Source organism: Cyanistes caeruleus, chromosome 1 (genome assembly GCF_971803275.1).
Source record: "Cyanistes caeruleus chromosome 1, bCyaCae1.hap1.1, whole genome shotgun sequence".
Classification (NCBI taxonomy): domain Eukaryota; kingdom Metazoa; phylum Chordata; class Aves; order Passeriformes; family Paridae; genus Cyanistes; species Cyanistes caeruleus.
The window spans coordinates 90,650,291-90,666,561 of record NC_141701.1 but is presented as its reverse complement, the minus strand read 5'-3'; the positions used below and the strand labels follow the sequence as shown (position 1 = coordinate 90,666,561).

Below are 16,271 nucleotides of genomic sequence, written 5' to 3'. Positions count from 1 at the left end.
GGAGTTTTAGTCTCTGGCTGAAATTTACTTTCTTAGACCTAAACAGTCATCTCAGTAGAAGAGAAGGAGGTGAGACTTCCTCAGGCTGAGGCTTTTTTGAACTTTCTGTCATAGGTATGTGTTTAAAGTCTCTCAAAAGAAGTAGAAGGAAAATAACCTTCTGTTGAGAGAAGGTGGTTTACTGTTTATTTTTAAATAGTCTAGGTATTTCTGGCTGCGTGTTGGGTGTTCGCATGACGTTTAGATGCGGGATTATTTTAAGTTCTTTCCTCATCCTTGTGAAGTTTTTTTCTGCTTGCGTATTTATAAGCCTTACATAGTGCGTACCCTTTCAGTGAGGACAAAGTGAGCAATTTATTTTGAGGACGGAAACAGGATTTTTTTTGTTTTTTCTGCTTCTCATGCCAATCTGTCTGTTGTTGCCAAATGCACGCTAAATAGGTCATTCCAGCAGAAATCCTTGCATTAAGAAGCAAAGAGCAAATCCATGTTGGTGGTGTTATGCATTTAAACAATCATGGATTCATTTAGGTTGGAAAAGACCTTTAAGAGCATTGACTCCAACCATTAACCCAGCACTGCCAAGTCCAGCAGTGTCCTTAAGTGCCACATGCATGTGTCTTTTTAAAAGCCTCCAGGGTGGTGACTCAATCACTTTTCTGGACAGACTATTGCAATGCTTTGCAACCCTTTCTGTGAATAAACTTTTCCTAATATCCAATTTAAACATCCCCTGGTACAACTTGAGACCTTTACCTCTGGTCCTGTCACTTGTTATGTAGGAGAAGAGACTGTCCTGCACCTGGCTTAAACCTTCCTTTCAGGTGGTTGTGGACAGCAGTGAGATTCCCCCTGAGTCCTCTTTTTTCCAGGCTAAACACCCCCAGCTCTCTCACTCACTTCTCATAGGGCTTGTGCTCCTGATCCTTCACCAGCTCCATTTCCATCTCCACTTCCTCAATGTCTTTCTTGTGGTGAGGTGGACAAAACTAAACAGAGGACCTGAGGTGTGGCAGCATCAGTGCTGAGTACAGGGGCATGATCAGTGCCCTGGTCCTGCTGGCTACACTGCTTCTCTCTAAATTTTAGGTAGGCACCTTCATGCACACAGTGTCTTTCTGACCACTTTTTCCACTTCTATTCTTCCTTGTTCAGAAGTTGTACATGAATACAGCTTGCTGTGCTTTGTCTGATGTAACTGTAGTGAAGAAGGAGGGTACAGTCCTTCTTTGGCAGCAGCTTCACACTTAGATTGGATTAAGTGTAATGTGAAACCATACCTGAAATAATTGGTTTTATGCTGCTAGAGGTTTTCATGGAGACATACAAGTTTGTTAAGGTGCATACATGCCTTCAAAAGGAAACAGTTTTAGTTGCTGCCAATGTTTTGAAATATGCGTGGTTTTTTCTTTGCTGGCCCACCTTTGAAACTGGTCATGTTTACATAAATCTGAAGCAAGGGCTACTTACTTAATAATGTGTCTTTTGATTCTTAATCTTGATTTCTCATCTGTGTATGCTGTAGCTACAGAGTAGTTTATTTCCTGCTTGCAGCTCACTCTCTATGCACTCTCAGGCACTGAAGTAGAAATCTGTGGGGCACATACATATCCATGCAAGGAGCAGTAGTTGCAAAAACCTAAAGGATCTTGCAGTCATAAAAGAGTGCTTTCGTTTACTAGTGTTCATAAATTGAATCAGTGATATTTACACCCTGTAACTGCTCATGGTTTTAATAAAAGATGAATATTTCATAAGGGAGCCTGGTTTTGTGGCACTGGTGAGGTCAAACTAAGCAGATGGAAGTCCCGCAATCTTCCACTCTGGTTTGAGAGGAGAAGCATCTTGGGCACATCTGACCATATAGCAACAAGTCTCCACAGCCTCCCTGGGGAAGCAGCAAAAGTTCATGGTTGTAAGTGGAGGGAAAACCTGGAATTTTCTCTGTCCTTGCTGAAATCAAGGGCCCCCGTGGGTGGTGAAGAGCCTGTGATGCTGCCAGGCCAGGCTCCATGCCCCACGGGGATTTTTTGTCCCAGAAAAGAACGCTAGCAGACAGTGTACTTTCAAAGACAGAACCAAAAATACTTTTGGTTCCTTAATTCATTTCACATCTACACCAAACTTGCAAAAGTCATTCTCTAATCCTGTTTCAGTGCTCTGGGGACTGATGATAGGGATACTGCAAACTGGCATGGACGATTCTTGCTGCAAAGGGTTAATTTTGAACTGTACAACAGGCTTAACCTTTACTTCATGGGGTGAAGCAGTCAGTGATTGCTTATCACTGATCACATGAGATTTGAGGAGGTACAGAGATGCAGAGTGGGTGGGTTAATATTTTGAACAGCCTGGCTGATCAAGCACATCAATGGGAATAAATTCCTGTGCAGAAAGCCAGGATGCTCACTAACCTTTATAATCTGTTTTTTGCCAAAAGAGCATATGTTTTGTGCAGAACAGAAGCCAGCACAAAGCATTTTTCTCTGGCTGCGTGTGTGATTTTGGTGATAGAAATGTAGTTGCTCGAAATTAAAATCCCGTTCATCCTGCACGGGAGTCCTCAGTCTGCTTGAAGAGATGGGGCTTTGCAAAGCAATCTGAGTCATTTTTTGGAGATACAGGCAGATCTATACAAGCACTTCATTCTGGAAAGATAACTGTTCATAGATACGAGGAAGTATATGTGTTAAATAGTCTTTTAGTTCCAGTTCACAAATTATAAGCCCCATGATAAAAAAATTTGTAAACACCAGGTTATTTTTGCCATGGAGGAGATTAAAAAAAGCAGTAGGAATGGCTGGTATGTTTTGTTGTTGGGGCAGTGGGGGTTGGATAGTGAGGACAATCTTATGCATAGTTTAGGGAGAAAACTGCTGAATGTTACTTTTGCTCTCTGTTGTCATTAGGGGACTTGTATATTCATACAAACACTGCTGGGATTTTCAATATTTCTTTTTGCTATCTTAGCGACAAGATTGCAGAAGTTTAAAATACAGTAGCAAAGCTCTTGTTACCCAAGTTCTTAGGGTTAATATCCGTGGAAAACATGAGGTTTGCCAATTAGGTGTTTCATCCCTACTGAATGATGACTGTGCTTTCCTTAAGTCACAACAGTTGAGGCTGCCATGCAGTGACAAGACCTGGGCTTCCCTTCAGTGTTATTTAATGTTTCACTTTGACATTATGTAAATACTCTGCTATTAGGGAATAAAATGACATAAAATTGCATCCTTTCTCAACAAGGTTTAAAGTTCTTTCTGTAGCTTCTCTCCTTTTTGAAGCTGTAATAAAGATCATAATTAGAATCCCAGTTGCTTAAGTGAGAAATTAATGTGTTCTTATATGCTGAGCTGAGCCAGATTCCCAGTGAGACCCCCTCCGGGTATCTGTCCTGCCCCAAAATGCTTTCCCTAATACCAATTTACGTTCTAGACATATTAAAGAAAATCATATTCATTGCTACCTAGCAGTTAATCAGAGCCTTCAGACAGGCTTGAAATAATTTGCAGCCAATTGCCAAAACCACCTGCAGCCGTCCATTTCCCTTGCCATTCCCGGGCATGCTTTAAAACTAATCAGAGTGTCAGTCCATTGCCCAGTAGTACCAGGACTGAACAAATTCATTCCATGCATGTCCTTCAAACTTAAAAATTTATCCCAAATCCTGCTTAACCCCATGGCTGACCTCCTTGCTTACTGTCTTCTGGGCTGTGGCCAAGCAAACAAAAATCTAAAGGTTTTGATCTGATGTTTTCTCTGTCAGAAATGTCTTTTCCTAAAGTGTTTTTTTGTTTGTTTTTTTTTTTTTTTATAACTGGATGCAAATATATATACCTTATCTATTAATATATATTTTACTATGAAAATAAGATTCTAGCAGATTGGAATAAATTAAAACCTTAATGGGGCTTAAATAAACCTAATTTGTAATTTAATTAAAAACAGAAAGCAATAAGCACTAACACTTAACAAAATAAAAAGACATTTTCGTGGTGCAAAATACAGATTTAATTTCCAAATAAGTGAATGGTAGACTGTAATTGTATCATGTGCAAGAAGACACTCAGAACATATGAAACAGTAGTCACAGATTTTGCAGTCAAGATGTTCCCTTTCTGGTTTTCCAAATAGTAGCAGAAGATACCAAAGGGTAAAACAAATAAAATACTGTCTTCATTATTGACCAAGGTGGGGATTTGGTATTGGTGGGAGATGGATTCAGGTATCTCTCTATGTCTCTCTCTTCCTCTCCTAAATGGTGAATTTTTATGTTTTGGCACATCTAGCAAGTTCTGCCTGACATGTTTCTGATGTGCTTTTGTTTCCACAGGCCAAGGCTGCAAGCACAAAGGAAGTTTGCTCAGTCCCAGCCAAACAGTCCCAGCACAACTCCAATAAAGATAGTGGAGCCGTTGTTACCCCCTCCTGCCACTCAGATTTCTGACCTCTCCAAAAGGAAGCCCAAGACAGAAGATTTTCTCACTTTCCTCTGTCTTCGAGGTAGGTGTCTGGCAGCTGCGCTGGGGCACAGTCTCATTCTCAGAAGGAGCTGTAGCACTGCACACCACAGCAGCCAGACAAATGTACTGGAGCTGCACTTGAAGGTATTGTGTGCATTTCAGCTCTCAGCAATTTGACTGTATCTGCAGCAGGAGCATTCGAGTTCATGGTTCTAAAGATCATAAAATGAGACTGGTAATAGTGCAAAAATAAAATTCTTTTATGCTTGGCTCTCTGTTACCCTGAATGGGTTTTTGTCTAGCTCTCTTAAGTCCTCCCCATCCTCCTTTGTTTTGTCTGACTGTAAACTGAAGAAGTCCTTAACTTGCCTGAGTACTTGTTCCTGCAAGAGAAAATCTGCTTGGAAATTCCCCTTCTCTACCTACTCACTGTCCTTTATTGTTCAATCTGAGTGAGGCTTTTCATCTGACAGTGGGTGGAGGGGTTGCCATTGTTCTTCTCTGCCTCAGGAGCTGGATTGTTCCTGTGGTGATAATTAGAACAGGTGAGCTCCTCCTCTCAGCAATCCAGCTACAAACGAGGTATCTGAAATCGCGGAGTGAAATACTTTGAACTACCTCACAGTAACAGGTGCTTGAGCTTGGCTGGAGCTGTGGAGGTATGTCAGGGATCCATGGGCTGTGTGTCTGCAAGCCTGCACATCAGACTTGGGGGGCCTGAGTGTGCGGTACAGCTCACTGTCTAGATTAAGCTAGAGAAGGAGATGTTATTCCAGTGGTCATTTTTCTTAAGACTTTCCATGGCCCTGTGTCCCATGTCATGTACTGAAGATAGCATTATTTAGTTTAATCCCTCAATTGTCATGTTATCTCTTGCTGTAGGTGTTTCTATAGGTGCGTCCCCTGTCTTAGTCCTAAGTGCTTCCTCTGTGCTGGAATGATGCCTCTTGCTGTTGTTTTGGCCCATTACCTGCTGAAAGGGTGTGCATTTGTTACAGATAGGGCTTGTCTCCAAAAGTCTTACCTAGTGGGTTGAATCTTTCAGAGCTTGCCTTTGAGTGCCCCTTTCTTAGGTCTCTGTTGCATCTGTGGACAGCAATGATCAACACCACCCGTAGCTTCCTGCTGAGGCTTTCTCACCTTAATGCAGTGGGATTTGATTTCTTTTTTCTTTTCCTCTGTAAGATTTTAGGCTGCTGGTACTTTCAGACTGGTTGTTAATTTATCTATCTTACTTCACATCCAGTATGGAGCCTCCATCCTGTTGGGACCTCTGGTGAAGTGGGTGGGTGCAGGGGATAGAGGAGGGTGATTTGCTAGCTTTTGTGTTCGTTTAAAGGATGGAGAGGAGCAGAATCTAATGGAGTTTAAAGTGGCATCATGGTCCTCTGAAATTTAATCTGTGGAAATGTATTTCTGATTTAGTGTGGCGTGAGGTTGATCAGTCTGTTGGCAGCGTGTCACTGCTGTGATCTGGGCCAACTGCCACAGTTGTTGGTGGAAAGAGTCAGATGGGGGTTGTGTGTGTGTGTGTCTGTGTGTGAGCACACATGGCTGCATTCACACACTTGTTTCCACTGCTTGCTAACTAAGCATGTGTTATTTATAGCTTTGAAGGCACTCGCACTTAGAGAAAGGCAACCTGTGTGGGGGTGTCACTTATCTCCACTTCTATTTCCTATTCTCTTAGCACTCTTTTAGTGTTCTGGTTTAACAATGCAAATGGGAAGCACAGGTACTTTAGTCCTATTCCAGTGCTTCATGTTGTTGGAGTTTTTATTTATTTATTTTTTTAAATCAGTGTCTGTTTAGCTCTCGCACCTGTAATTTTCTCCTTTGTTATTCATCTGTGGCATAATTGATGTTTTGTACTGTCAATTAAGAACTTGCAATTCATTCCCAATTTCTTCAGTATGCAGGAGTACTGAACATTTCTGACAACACATGCGTTCAGGCTGCAAGATCACAATTACAATTATGTTAAAAACCACAAGGGAAAGTCTGCTCTGAGTGCCACACATGGCACATTCTTGGTCTGCTTAAACAGTCTGAAGAAAAGCAGAGAGGGAAAGCTGTCAGCTTTGTGTTTCAGCACCCCCACAAGCTTATTCCTCCATCACCCCACTATAAAACATGACGAGAACCAGTTAAAAAGTGACAGGAGAATCTTCTGTGACACCTGCTACCTGGATGCTTCTCTGTGGAGGAGTAGGAGAGCGCTGTGGCTTGGAGGGAGGAAGGGGGTTGTTCAGTCTTGAATTAGCATGGTTCTGGCTTTTGTGCCTTCAAGAGGTCCTGGCTGCCTGAGGTTGTGTCCATTTGGCCTCTGGGAATGTTAGCTCCAGTTGGGTGGCTGTCTCTTTTGATGTGTCCATTTCAAAACAAGGAGATGGAAGCTGGTTGTTAATAATGCTGGTAGGGTGTTCGTGTAGCAACGTGCTGGTACTCCAGCTCCAGAAAGGTCCCACAAGTGGCTTTCCAGGGCATTGGCAGGCTTAGTTTGGTGCTACTCTTCTGGTAGTGCCTAGTGAGCTTGGATAGGGAAGAGCCACCAAGTTACTAAGACCCTGCATAGGGAGAACTTGGGGTTTTTTTGGAAGGGGTTATTTTGATTTGGAACCTCCATGCTATTATTGCAGCGTTGAGGGTTTCCGAATTGTTTGCATGGTGGAGCAGGTGGTTGTTCTGACTTCTGTCCAGCTGTATGTGTCCAGCCTTGGCTTCTTGTGCTTTCACCATGAAAACAATGTGACATGCAGTTAATTGTATGGAAATAAGAGCACACTCACAGAGTTGACGTTCAGCACTTCGAAAATATTAAGCATAGTAGCGATAAGTTCCAGGACAGTAAATCCCCATGATTGTTTAATAAAAAAATTAAGTTTGGACTATCTTAGGTCCTAGTCCTTCAGAATGGTCTGGTGATACAATCCTGTATTCACAATTAAAGCCTTTTTTGGGGCAAAGGATTCTTTCCTGGATTGGTGGGAGTGCAGATTTCTGCCCTTGTCCCACCACACCCAGCAGTGGTGTCAGAAGCACAGCGTAAATTTGTCACACCATAGAATCATGAGTCACTAAGGGTGGAAAACACCTTCAAGATCACCAAGTCCAACCTCTGACTGAATTCCACCGTGAATTCACGTGTCCGCATGTACTTCCATTTTCTGTTTTTAAACAGAGGGATTTAATCATCCTGTCACCGCTACACTACTCATTGTGCTTGTTGGGCTTATTTTGAGTGGGAGCAGCTTAATTCCATCAGTGAAGGAGCAACGCTATCACGCTACAGTGTGGAAGAAAGGCTCTTGACATGCATAAGATCCCACAGTTAGGAGAAGTCCCATTTACCTATCCTGCTGTGTGTAAGAAAATGTAATGATTCAAATAATTTTACATCCTCCCCCCCCATTAGCACCCTGTAATTTCAAAGGGAAATAATTTAACCAAGATGACCTGCGTGGTTTCATTATCCAGAACACTAAGGCTTTAGACATATTTTAATTAGTTTGTTTTTCAAACTCTTGATTTGATAATACACTGTACTAATTACTTCTTAAAAGGTAAGTGGAGCACAATGAAAAAGCTGTAACAGTTGATGAATATCTGAGCAACCTGGAATACATTTCTAGACTGACCAAACTTGGCAAGGCTCCTCTGCTTTCTATTATTTTAAAATCCTCCTTTTAAAACGGTTGGTGTTTTCTTTTAATTTTATTAAATTGTGACCTAGAATTTTCAACACAAGGAGGAGAATAGTACAGATATCTCTGAAGTGTTTGTCTGCAGTGTTCTTATCTTTAAATAGCTTCTTTGAAGGAGCCCGTGTGCCCTTTGCCAGAGGCATAATTAGTATCTTTCAGCAGCGCGTAGATACGAGCGTGTCATCTACGTGTGGTTGTACAACAGTTCTCACTTTTACTGTGTTTTCTGCCTGTGATCATATTCTTCCTAATAGCTCCTGTTACAGTGCATTTAAGTTACCTTTGCTCCCTGTAATTATTTACAGGTTGAAATACTGTGAGTCAAATATCAGGCTAAAGGAGGAAGGAAAAACAACTCCCTGTGAGCAAGAGATCTTTGGCAGAAGGTGATAACAGGAAGGCTATGATTAGGAGAGTACATTTTAAGAAGTTTTCCCATGATCAATTTTCTAATTAAGCTGAGCCTCTGGGAGTTACATGCTAGAGAATTTCAGGGATTCCTAAATAAAAATGGTTTAATTGAGATCTCACAAATTGAGTTTTCAGGCTCTTATATTCTGCAAGACGTGTGATTGTTCTTTTTCTTTGATTGCTATGCTGACTTAATAATCTGATGATTTATTACGATTGGGCAAAATCAAAATAGAAAATTTCACTGTAGCATGTTTGTCTGAACCTCACTAACTTCTAACTTTCAGTGCAGTGTGCTCTTAAACAGGTTTTTTATTCTTCTAAACACTTGTATTTGGGTGGTAAAAAGGGCTAGGGGCCTTTGATCAGAGTCTTTTTTGAGTCCTGATAGGAGAGGTTGACTGTGTCAGTTTATACCTACAGAGATTTTGAATTACAATGGAAGAGTCCCCAGAACCAAAATGTGGGAGTTCTTAAAACGTTAGAAAACAACTGTCTGAAACGTTTGAAAACAACTGTTAATTTACCTATCTTTCAGCAAGGCAAAAGGTATGTTTGCCTGTTGGTTTGGTGTCAGTAGGTTCTGTAGTCAATGTGTGCTGTACTTGGAGAGCTGCTGACTTGTGCTAGTCACATTCTTGAAGCATCAGCCATTGGCACCTTGGAGACTTGCTCACCACATCAGAGTAAGCAGATTGAATAGCACAGCAACTTGATTAGGCTGGAAACAAAGCAATGAAATGGAAACAAAGTCCAAAAGTATGAGCTTCTTTGCAGTCTGGGTTAGTTTTTATAATTCCAAAATAATAATAAAAAATGCAGACATACAATAATTTGTTTGAAATGCTGGAAGAAATTTTTTTAATTGATTTTGTTATTATATCATTTAGTATATGAAATTAAAATTTTAAGATGGATTGAAAATTCAGGAATAAACTTTAGAGAGCTGAATTTTAATTGCACAAACCATTTAATAAAAATAAGTTTGCATTTAGTAATTGTAACCTCAAAATTTCTAAGTTCCTTTTTAAAGTTAGGAGTAACATTGTAGTGTAGAATATAAGTTATTTCTCATATATGCAACCATTTAGGCCACCTATGGAATATGAGCTACTAAGCAGCTCTTGTGGTGGTTTAGGACAAGAGTAATTTAATCAGTGTTGGCAGGGAGAAGTGGTTACACAGGCTCAGAGCGTGAAGTACGGGGAGAGGAGAGAGCCTGGTGACCACCACCAAGGCATTATTTCTTTCCTGGGGAATGGGGCGCTGCTGGAGTGCCAAAACTCCAGGCATCCAGTGGAAGATGCAATTTCATGCCAGTGTGTGCCTGCTGGGAGATTTAAGAGATGGGAAGAGGTGTTTGAAGTAAGAGAGAGTATCCTGTGTGTAGTACTACAGCTGAATGAAAGTTTTTTCTTGCTCTTCCAGTTTTTGGGCCCTTTCAGATGTTAACAATTCCAATATCTACCCCTGCAAAAAGCCACAGAATGCAGTTAACTGATTGAAATGGGAGACTAATCTTGAGGTTTAGCTCTTGTATTTGCCACAGACTCACTCCGAGTCCCTCTGTGAGCTGCTTAGTTTTTTGTAAAATGAGGATAAATATTTAACTGTGTATAGGAGTCATACATACAACATAGCTGGATGTTGATTATGGATCATTATGGATGATTTACTGGCACAAAATCTGAGTGCTGCGATGGCAACAGCAATTCAAAGCCTCGCTGCCCAGGTGGGCAGTGTAAAGTATTCTGGCAAGGGCAATTGCTGCCCTTCATCCCAGCCAAAAACCAACCTCTAAGCCTGCTTCTCTAACTCATGAATATACCATAGCTTCAGTGTTACCCAAATTACTGATTTTGTGCTAGGGATGGGACCCAGGGTCTCCTGGGTATGAAACACAGCCTGGTAGCTTTTTGGGAATGTCATCACGGTGGTTTGAAGCTTCCATACTAGTTTTGTTCTTGGTGGGAGAGAACATTAGCTGAGGGTTGAAGTGCATGTGGAAAGGGTTGGTTTTGAGGTTCATTATAAAATCCAGTCAGGCTGGTGGAGTTAAGTTGCTCTGGGATTGTCATGTACAAATTGTAGATGTGAGAAGCACTCCTGCTTTTTTTAAATTTTGAGTACTCTGTTACTCTGGAGTGTTTTGCCAAGTTTGGAAAGTAGACCTTTTATTTTTCTGCAGGCTCACACATTTCCCCAGCTTTGCTCCATTTCCCTAGAAAAGGAAAAATTTTCTTCAGCTTTTTGGATTTAGCTCTATGACTTCGAAGAGTAGACTGAGAAGAATGTGGGGTTATGTTGCTACACTAGTTTATAAATTAGCTGTAACACCAGGTACCTTATGATTCCTACAATAGCAGGAGAGGGAAGAGTCGGAGCTCACTTTTATTTCTGTATTTGGGATAGCCTTTTATTCCTTCTCACCTAGGGACCAAGGAGCTCCCTCTGGGACCATTCCTGCAGTCAGACAAGTGAAATGCAATTTCTCTTTCCTACAGAGTTTATGCACTTTGTGCTACTTTAGCCTGGCTTGTAAAGCAACCATAAGGTGCAGGCATAAATTACATATATTTGCACTTCAGGGATTTAGCGTTGTCCTGTCAAAACATAATAAGTGGGACATATAATAAATGAGAAGCAGGCCCTAAATGTTAAGCATTGAGATGCCAGCACATCAGGAGCATTTGAGAGGCAAGGTTTTTCCACCTGCATACAGCCACAAAATGAGGCTGTGTGTCAGAAGAGAAGCCAAACCTCTGAACGTGGCTCACTGTAGGGCTTGGTAAGCTGTGTGCTTTTTTGGGGCAGGCTGAAGTCCCACATACCTTGACCTGCCCTGTGCTTAAATCATTCTAATGTCTTAAATTGTTTTATGATTTTTCCAAAGCACATCTGGGTTGTGTTTAATTGTTAGGAGGAAAAAAACCAAAGGAGCTAGAGAGGGAGTTGGTGTAAATAATTCATGGAGAAGAATCCTCCAATTTTGCAGAAACCACAGCCCAAATTACAGAGAAGGCTTTTGGACTGAGATGATTTTTGTTGTGGTTGTAACATACCAGGGTTTGAATCCTGTCCAGATGAAAACATTTGGTTTGTACTTCAGTAAATACTGCAGAAGCGCTGCCAGCTAATTCTGAAGAGTAATGAAATAGTATTTTTGGCAAAGCACATGCACTTTCCATACTTCTGATTCCACTCTTCAGATCCAAATTCAGAGTGTTTTTTTAACATGTTTAGCTAGTCCAAGACAAAAGTTAATGTAATTTAATGAGAAACAAAATATAACTGTAATTTAGGAGAGAAAACTACACATTTGTCAAGAAAAAAAAAAAGTAATAACCTCACTAGTCAAATAAAATGGCTGAAAAAGAGTATAGTTTATTCTATTCTAATCAGGCACTTGCTTCTGAGTTCACAACACATCTGTATGTACAGGCTGCAAAAGCATCAATTCTGCCTGCTGTTAGTAGAGAGCCTGAATTTTGCACATGCAAAGGGTGGCATCTTTCCTAGAAATTTGCTAAAAGCAGCACCATTACTTAAACCCCCCATATTTTACTTCATACTTATTGTTGTGTAAGCACCAAATTATTGTAACAGAGGACATAAAATACATTTGTCATTCTTTCATATGCATTAGGCCACACTTAGTGTGTAGTTGTGGTAATCATTTTTCCTATATAGTTAGGCTTTCTTTTGTGTTGCTCTCACAATAGGAGGGAAGACAAAAATACTCGAGAGAATTTCAGTAACGAAACTGAAGATACTGATGGAAGCAGTTGCCAAACATACTTCAAATCTAATTTTTAAAAGAGCTGACTGTCCTCCCTTTTTGTAATAATTCACAGCTCATTGTAACCTTGATGAGTGATTTTTTAAAAAAGTACTCGTCATTAATGATTTTCTCTAAGTTTGCTACACGCAGTAGTATCTGATCCTAGGGGCTCTCATACTGGTGAGGAAGAGGGTACCTGGGGTTGTATTCGTGTCCTAACTTCCTTTTGCAATCCCATAGTCAGACATGGAAATGTTTTAGGCTTTCAGATTCTCACTCTGAGGTCCATCTTTGATGATTTGGCCTTGCCCTAGTGTTCTGGTGGAGGGGGAGAAGGCTGGGAAGTTCCCACTAGGTTGCTGCCTAGTGACTTTGGCCATGGCTTTTCTGCTTTCAGCTGTGAGACTTGTTGAGCAGGAAAAGGTGAGTAGCACGTGTCTAGATCAGGGCAGCAGGTTGACTGCACTATCAGATGGATGTCTTGTATTGAGCCAGCCTTAACAGCAATGTCCTTTCCACTTTACTGTATTTGTTACTGTTTCATGTCAGTAATCCCTTCCTATCTCCCTTCTCCCCTTGCTCCCGCATCTTGTGTCTGTCTGCAAGCAGGACTCTCACCACTCACCTTTCTTCAGCCCCAGCACATCCCTTCTGCTCTGCTGCTGCACTTTACAGCCTTTCTCACAGCTTCCTTCCCAGTATGTTGCAATTACCCCATCCAGATCTTTGGTGACAGGATATTCTTTTATGTAAATATTGCTGCGAAATGAATCAGCTGTCTTGGGGGAGAGGGAAAGCATTTAGGAACTGTATGCCTAGACATCATCAGGACCCAATGTAAAATGTGCAGCTCCTATACAAGATTGGAAAAATACTGCATTTAATGTTTTGTTTAATAACATAAAGTTATATATTATGCTACACATTCAGTAAGAAAAAGTGTGCATAGAAATTTTCCAAATCTTTTCTTGAGAACTTGTAGCATTACATTACATTTACAGTATTTATTAATGGACTTTCATTTCCTTAGTCTGAGATTTTAATCTGAATCAGTTCCCTGATCTGATTCACCACATGGCCCCACAAATAAATTACACTGCCACAGTTGAGGAGGTGGCACAGGTATAATAAGAAGAGACCAGATGGAGGTAGATGTTCTGCAGGCCATTTTTGATGCCAAGAAAAATGTCCACACAGCCACTAACAATCTAGATGGTTCCTTGCATGAAATGTCTTCTAAAGGAGTAGTAAGAAGTCAAATTTAATTTCTGTGCTGCCATCAGATTTGCTGAGTGAGCGGGCTTTTCAGGCACCTGCTGATGGGGTGGGTGGCAGGGTGCATTTCTTAGGGTGGAGAGCTGTTCATGTGCTTTCCCCAGGCTCTGGAGGGCTGCTCTGCTCTCCTGCTTCCTCTGCTCCAGTGCCCACCATAGCAGCTGCCTGCACGATGCGGGGGCTCCCAGCACAGGAGACTTGTAAAATTCAATACAGCCACAGGCGCTCTCTCTCTCAGATTTTTCTGCTGTTTTCTCTGGGATGGAAAGTGAAGAACTGGGGAATTGTATACTTGGAGTGCTGAGACCTGGCAGGTACCACCTCCCAGGCACAGATGTTGCCCTTTATTTGTAGCATTGCCACTTTTTTGCTTTGAGAATCACACTTTGGTGCTGGGGAGGGCAAGAGGAAGAGGAGGGATGATTGCTCATCTTATTTATTCTTGCTGCCTGGCTGGGAAATATGAGCACGAAGGAACCAACATAGCTGCCCTGTGGGTTTCTGTTGCTGAGTATGTGCAGGAAGAGACAAAGGTGCAGAATAGTGATTAGTGGATTTTATGTATCAAGAAAGCCTCTACAACAACTGTGTTCTGTGAATGTGTGTGTACAGATGTGTGTGGTGAACCTGCAGTTTTCCTTGTTCTCATGCCATTTTGGAGGGCTTTTATCATCTTGCTGTCATACATAAGTCTCAGGGTAAATATCTGTTACACATGGAGTAACCTAAGAGCAGCAACTCTCAACAAAGTCTCTCTATAAGGAAAACCACCATAAGTCTTAACTTGCATGAAGACCAGCCAGATTTTTGAGGAAGGCTAGTGTATTTTATTTGACCAACTGATACAGCGGGAACAAACCTGTCAACTCTTGAGCACACATTCTTCTTCAGATTTCCAGTGGTCTTGAATGTTTATAGGTACAGTAACACCTCTTGGTATTGTTTATATAAATCAGTAGCTTTGAGTAACAAATAGGGTTCCATTTATTACTAGAGGTAGGCTGTGGCATCATGTACACATCCCTGTCTGTTCTCAGAGAGAATGAGGGATATTTAGGACAGGAATAATTATTACACAATATTAAAGAAGGTGAGTGATTATGTAGCTTCCACTCTTCACAGTGCATTTTCATTTGTATGAGTTTCATAATTTTTTCAGCCATGAGAAATCTGAGTATTATTTCCATAAGAGGAGACTTAGAGAGAGTTGCTTAGCTCTTTGCTTGGTGTACTAGCAGTGGACATAAACTATTTACGCATTAGGTGTTATTTCATAAGCATAATTGACATTCTTTCAGCTTGAATGAAATCACTGTGTACTTACAGGTATGTCTTCCCTTCAGTTTGCTTATAAAGAGAATTTGCAGTGTCCTGAGCTTGGACAGGCTGTTTCAATATTTTAAAGCAATGTTTTCTTCGCCTTTTGGACATGTTTTGCTACATAGGCTTAAAGTGAAAGTGGTTTTAACCAGTTCAACATATAGTTGTGGACAAATTATTTGAGGCTATTCCAGAAGTGAACTACTATTATAAAAGATGAGGCTAAAAATAGTTCCAATACAAAAATTAAGCAAGAAAACTCAGTGCTTTTAAATTTCTTTCAGAGTCTTCCATCCATAACAATGCTTAAATAGAGCAAAAATGCGCAAGTCCGGACTTTTATTTTCTTTCTTTCTTTCTGTTTGGCAAGTCAAGTTTAATAAATATGTAGGAAAAGCTGATGGGGAGGAGACCCAGACTGAACGCCAGCTCTTCTCCAAGGTCTCATATTGCAGAGCATTTAGATCAATAAAGTGAGGGTTAGCAGGACTCTCCTGTGTTATTGGATGTTGCTAGTCTAATTTCTCTGGAAATGTACTTCCCAAACAGTCCCAGCTGTCCCAGGAATGGAGTTTAGCCATTGTTGTTCGTAGTTCTCAATTGGAAAGAATTAAAAACTGTCATTCTGACAGGAGATTTATGCACTGAGATTACAGTGACTGAATACCAGAAGTTAGGTGAAGTTTGTGCCTGTTCTCAGACTTGGGTAAGACTCTCCCTCGTTTCTAAACAGACTGACACAGTGCTGTATTTTATTCTCTGCTTAAAGAAAGGAAATAAAGAAGTTGCTATTGTAATAACAACATTTGCATTGCAGATGATATATTTTTGTTGGTTGCTGTTTAAAGCAGCTGCCAAAAAAGCTCAGAGATGTGGAATTCTAAGGAAGATGAAGCTGAAAGAACAGACAGTATACCTAGACTCCTATTTTAGTGTCTCAGAAGAATCAATTTTCTATTTCTCTAATTATAATAGGGTGATTTCAGTCTTTGTTTGTATCTAATTTTGAGGGTTCCAAACAGTAAGGTTCTTTTACGCCGTCATGTGTCAATGCACAGTGGTGTCAGATGGCATCAGACTTCAAATTCTGATAAGAACTGATGCACTTGCATCCAGTTTCTGAATCCATACTACATATTTGGGAAATCTAGATGGAAATAAAAACCAATTTATTTTTCAGGCAGCACTGTCCTAGAAGTAACTATTTGAGAGTCTTCTAGGTAGTTGCTGCTGAGACTTAAAACTCCCCTATGAGTAGAATTACTGTGCCTCTCAGCACCTCTTACCTACTATGTTTGATTGCTTAGACTGTGCCAG

General features: G+C 40.8%; 1 protein-coding gene across 1 annotated transcript in view; it reads left to right on the top strand.

Annotated features, from left to right (window-relative positions):
* The window catches only part of JARID2 (jumonji and AT-rich interaction domain containing 2), a 209,601-nt gene that overhangs the window by 145,893 nt on the left and 47,437 nt on the right, over window positions 1–16,271 (top strand). The window contains exon 4 of the mRNA XM_086900497.1: window positions 4,334–4,503. Within this exon, the coding sequence (XP_086756623.1) occupies window positions 4,334–4,503 (170 nt within the window). The remainder of the gene's footprint in view (window positions 1–4,333; window positions 4,504–16,271) is intronic.